Source organism: Arachis ipaensis, chromosome B06 (assembly GCF_000816755.2).
Source record: "Arachis ipaensis cultivar K30076 chromosome B06, Araip1.1, whole genome shotgun sequence".
NCBI classification, from domain to species: Eukaryota; Viridiplantae; Streptophyta; class Magnoliopsida; order Fabales; family Fabaceae; genus Arachis; species Arachis ipaensis.
Genome location: NC_029790.2, coordinates 130,993,030 through 130,998,522, shown reverse-complemented (window position 1 = coordinate 130,998,522; position 5,493 = coordinate 130,993,030). Strand labels below are relative to the sequence as shown.

Below are 5,493 nucleotides of genomic sequence, written 5' to 3'. Positions count from 1 at the left end.
AATTTCTTTTAAACATTTTACTTTTTTAAATTTTTTATTTATTTTTTTTATTTTAATTTATGTACTGTACTTTATATTTTATATCCTCAATGAAATAAAATAATTTTTTTTTATAAATAACCAACACAAAACAAAAGCTCAAAAGTCAAAATACAAAACTCTTTAAAAATTATAGCAAAAGTAATAAAACTTCGGTTTTTTACATTACATAAAATTTAATTCCTAAACCTAAACATTATCCTAACACATAGTAACTTAACTTTTAGTCTGGATCTATCGACAAAATTATAAAAACTTATAAAAATATGGACACCATTTTCATCATCAATCTAAAAAAAAAAAACTCACAATTCTAAGATTTAGCTCAGAGTTTTTCAGTTTAATAGATATCAATTTATCCAAATAAAAGATTATTTTGAACCAGATAATATACAGTAGTTAATCAACTACATATCAGTTTTATTAGTGCAGCTTTAGTTATATATCAACTTTATCAAAGTTAGTCGATCTATCATCAAAATTAAAGCCAGATTGATAAAGCCCACTCCTGAATATTCTGATCATTATTGCAAGATCTACTATTACGATTACATTACCAAACAAAACATCACTAATTGACCATTATAAAAATATTGAGAAATAAAAGTGATACTATACAAAAGAAGTCAGAAGCAAGATGATTTTGATAATAATCATTATATAACTAATGGCATTCTATAATCAACAAATCATAAAGTATGATCTATATTTTATTCACCAAACTGGTACATAAAGCAAACTACATTGAAAGTAATGCCCCAAGATAAAGAAGATGTTCTAAGAAAAAACGCCAACCTGAAATACGAAGAAGAGAATAAAAAGGATGAGTGCTTCTAGAAACTTTGGTAGAATGAGAAATCAAAGAAAAATATGGAGTTTTTACAGAAAAAAAAAGTGAAATGAAAGAAAAAGAAAGAAGAAGAAGGAGGCTATGTATATATAACTATTAGTAGGGGTAAAAGGTAACTCTACCCTTTCTAAATGTTGTGCATGGTTATAAAAAAAATTGAAAAGACGCGCAAACAATTATGGAAAGATAAAACGCCAGTCTAATTAAATAACATCGAGTTGTCTATCTACGTTGTTTCAAATCACGTCGAGAATATCGACCTACTCAAGTAAGACGTGTTGCTCCTGTACGGCTTCTCAACAGACTTAGTGCATGTTTGGGCGCCATTATTTTGTTAAAAAAAGATCTTTTTTCAATGAAAAAAGATCTTTTTTTTATTTTTTAACGTGTTTGGCAAATTTCTAGTAGTAAAAGTAAAAGCACTAGTAAAATAAAAAAAAGATCTTTTTTGAGAAGCTGTAATTTACATCTTTTTTTAAAAGATCTTTTTTCCTTAAAAAAAGATGTTTTTCATGTAATAAATAAACAAAAAAGTACTTTTATATTGTTATACCCAAACATAATTGATTGATAAAAAGACCTTTTTACATGAGATATCCAAACATAAAATTACTTTTACTTCTCTATAAGATCTTTTAAAAAAAGATAACTCGAAAAAAGATCTTTTCTTAAAAGCTCATCCAAACAAGCCCTTAAAGTAATAGCTCGACAAACTTCTTTGCACGAGATCCAACTTCAATAAACTCATTCATGAGTAGGGGCACTATTCATACCATGACCCAAAAAAAAAGTCATGGCCCAATTTTACAAATCCAATTCCACAAAGGATCTATAGAAGCCAAACAGATTTAACCATACTAGTCCAGTTAGACGTACGGGTCCACCTACCCGATCTACTTGGACATGAGCGCCATAATCCGAATCCCACCCAATTTGCATGGCAGGTAAGACCATGTCAAACACTACTTCAGATATTATTCACCGCTGAACCACTACCTCAACGTGGGATAAATCCCCATATATTGAGGAAGAAACTGCCCACTATTATGAGTGAAAAGATTAGGAGTGACAGCCAAGCCATCACCTATTTGTATAAATAACCTCATCAAAATAAGGTATTAATCTCAATTCACTTAAACCTGTTTTAAACCTGTGCTAACTTAAGCATCGAAATTCTTTACAAGTACTCCTACCACCGTCCAAGCGAGGATGCTGGAACATCCACCATCCCAGAGAACAAGTCAGATTCTTCATCCAAAGGAGTCTAGACCTTACGTCTAGGCCCAAATCCACCTTAGTTTCAAGTATTACTACTACAACAAATATGGCCTTTAGCAACGCCAAATTTTGCAACGCCTTAAAACCATTCTCTTAGATAGGTTTAGACAACGGAAAATCAGTGAACCGGTGACAAAACTGGTCCGGATGAGCTTTTTGACCGAATAAGAAATCAAACCAGAAAGACCCGATTTAAATCGGTTGAGTTTGGCCAAACTCGGTGAACCGGCGAGTTTCATTTAATCCGGACCGGTTCGAACTCTTTTTTTTTTCTTTTTTTCTCCTTCCCTAAAAGGATGTTGTTTCGATTAAAATTTAAAAAAAAAAAAACTCAGTAAACTGAGCTGCTAAACCTGAAACCCTAACGCCTCCATCAGTCCATCCCCTTTCCCTGTTTCCTTTCCCAAACCTTTTGGCCATGAGAGACCACCTGAGAGCTGAGAGCCTGAGACAGAGAGTGTGAGGCTGTGAGGGAGACCCGTTCAGCCAGCGCGGCAGCGCCACCTCGCCCGGCTCACCGTGCTCGCAGGAGGCAACCACACCAGTGCGCCACCCACCACAGCCAAGAAGCACCTCCATCGAAGATTCAAGTCGCCTCCTGCTACTGCTACTGCTACTGCTACTGCTCGTCGCCTACTGCTACTGGCCTACTGCTATTGCTACTGCTCGTCACTTCCGATCTCCGTCTTCTCTGCTCGTCCCTCCAGCCTCCAGGTATGTATTTTTAATTTTTATTTTAAGTTATTCAGGATTACAAATTTTCAATAATTTAGTACTTTAGTTAGAATTAATTGATTAATGATATTCATTATGTATGTTGATTTCTGTTTGATTTATGTTAGAATTTAGATTGTTGATTGTTCAATTTTTTGTAACATATTGTTGTTAATTTGTTATATATGTTGATTTCTGTTTGATTTCTCTTGATTGTTGATTTATGTTTGATTTCTATTCAGTTTGTTGATTATCCATTGTTGTTAGATTGTTGATTGTTGATTATCTGTTATATATGTTGGTTGCTGTTGTATATTATTCTTAGTTGTTAGTGGATTATTGTTGTACATTATTCTTGGAGATTAGTCATTTAGTCTTGGTTGATTAGGAATTTATGATGGCTTCGTTAAATACGCCATCAGAAATACCAACTTCTTAGGAACAAGGATCAACTCCTGATCCAATAATTGGAACCCAAAAAAATAGAAATAGAGAAAAAACTGATCCTGCATGGGACTATTGTAAACAAATTGTGGATAAAGGAAAAACTGTTCTGTTATGTATTTATTGCGAGAAGCTTATTAGGGGTGGAGGAATTAACTGGGTTAAGCATCATTTGGCTGGAAAAGGCGGAGATATTGAGGCATGTCGAAAGGTGCCAGGTGTGGTGAGACACCAATTCAATCAAAACATTGAAGATCTGTGGAAAATGCAAATCAGACTGAAACCAATAAGGATGTAGCTCCAGATTTGTCAGATGAAGAAAGATATCCAGACTTTGAAATTACTCCTTGAATATAATCCATGAATTGTTATTTTCATTGTGTTAAATTGAGTTGTTTATGTAATAATACTAACAAATTGTATGTTTATTTTCGTATTACTTATATTTAGGATTTGAGACTTAATGTTTATTAAAATGTTATTGGAGATATGTTTTTTAACTGTTAATTTTTAAGTTTTTAGCTATTTTATATGTTTTACTTATGTGAGATCGGTTCAACCAGCAATTTATCGGTTGAATCAGTAACCCAATGACTCAGTAGTCTGACCGGTTCGATTTTAACAACTATGATTAATTCTCTGAAAATGTTGTTCTGGTTTTGTTTTGATTTTAATATTAATTTTATATTGATTTAGTATAATGCTGTGTGGTTTTGATTTGGAAATTGGTTCTCTGAAAATGCTATTTTGATTTTATTTTGATTTTAATATTGATTTGGTGTAGTGCTATTCTGGTTTTGATTTGGTAATTGGTTATTTGAAAATGCTGTTCTGATTTTGTGTTGTTTTTAATATTGATTTTGGTCATTGCTTTGTTTTGGTCATTGATTTAAAATAGAAAAATATTACCACAATTATGAAGATTTGTATATGGTTGATTGGTTTGGTGGCTTCTACTCATGTGCTATTATTTTGAGTCTCTTTGAACAGTTCAATGCAAATAAGTTTGATTTTGTTGTTAATTTTTGGATGTCATAAATCAGAAAAGTGTTTTGGTTCACTAAGTATAGTGAATTTGTCTATTTGTGCCGGTAGATAGGTTGAAGGTGCTTTTTTTACGTGGTAACTAGTGTCTTTTGGTGGGTTTTGTTTGATTTATAGGTGCTAATGCTAGTGTGTAGTCATGGAAGTGATAGTAACATTAGTATTACAGTTATGGTTATGTTTGCTTATATTTTTATTCTTTGTTGCTGTTGTAGTTTGTCTCTTTAAAACCAGAAAAAGGGAATCAAATAGTGCGTCTCTCTGTAGCTGCCACTATTTTAGACATTTAACTGCACTACAGGTAAATCATTTAATATATTATCTTTTTAAATTTGTTTGCAGATTTAATTGTTAAGAATATTTAGTGATTGATTGATTGCTTAAGCCTCTTTGCATAATTTGTTATATACAAATTGTTAGTTTTATGATTGGTTGAGATGTTCTCTTTTGAACATTTGTGGTTGACTTCTAAAAATTCTTTAGAAGTAATAAGCTCTTGATTGAAAAAATCACTTATAGTTAGTCTAAAACATCGTATCTTTTATTTTGGTTGACAAAGTAATGGACAAAAAGTGGACTAGTTTACCAAGACATATTGAGAATTATCAACATGGTGTTAATTCATTTTTGGATTTTGTCTTTAGAACTTTTCTAAAGGTAGACCACAAAGACAAGAAATTTTTTGTCCCTGTTTGTAACTGAGCTATACAAATTATTCTTCGACTGAAAACTCATGAAACCAAACTAATCATCTTTATTCCTTCATAATAAAATTAAGAGTAAATAATTATTTTGACACCTAAAAGATTCAAATTTTAACAAAAATGATTTTCAAAAAATAATAACATAAAATTACTAAATTACCCTTTGACTATATCTCTCTTTCCATTTTCATAATTACCCACCAACATTCTCCCATCTTAATTAGGGGTGTTCAAAACCGATCTGGATCGAACTAAACCGATCAATCGAATTAAAAAATCGAAAACCGATAATTAAAAAAACCAAAAAGAAATATTTTGCTATTTTTATTACAGTTCGGTTCGATTTTCGATTCAGGCAATGAAAACTCCAACCAAATAAAAAAACCCTAAAAAAACCAAGCCCCCCCCCCCCCCCCCCCC

General features: G+C 32.0%; 1 protein-coding gene across 1 annotated transcript in view; it reads left to right on the top strand.

The window, feature by feature from the left end:
- LOC110263857 overlaps positions 4,931–5,493 on the top strand; it is a 1,227-nt gene continuing 664 nt past the window's right edge. The window contains exon 1 of the mRNA XM_021105707.1: positions 4,931–5,026. Coding sequence (XP_020961366.1) covers positions 4,931–5,026 — 96 coding nt within the window. The remainder of the gene's footprint in view (positions 5,027–5,493) is intronic.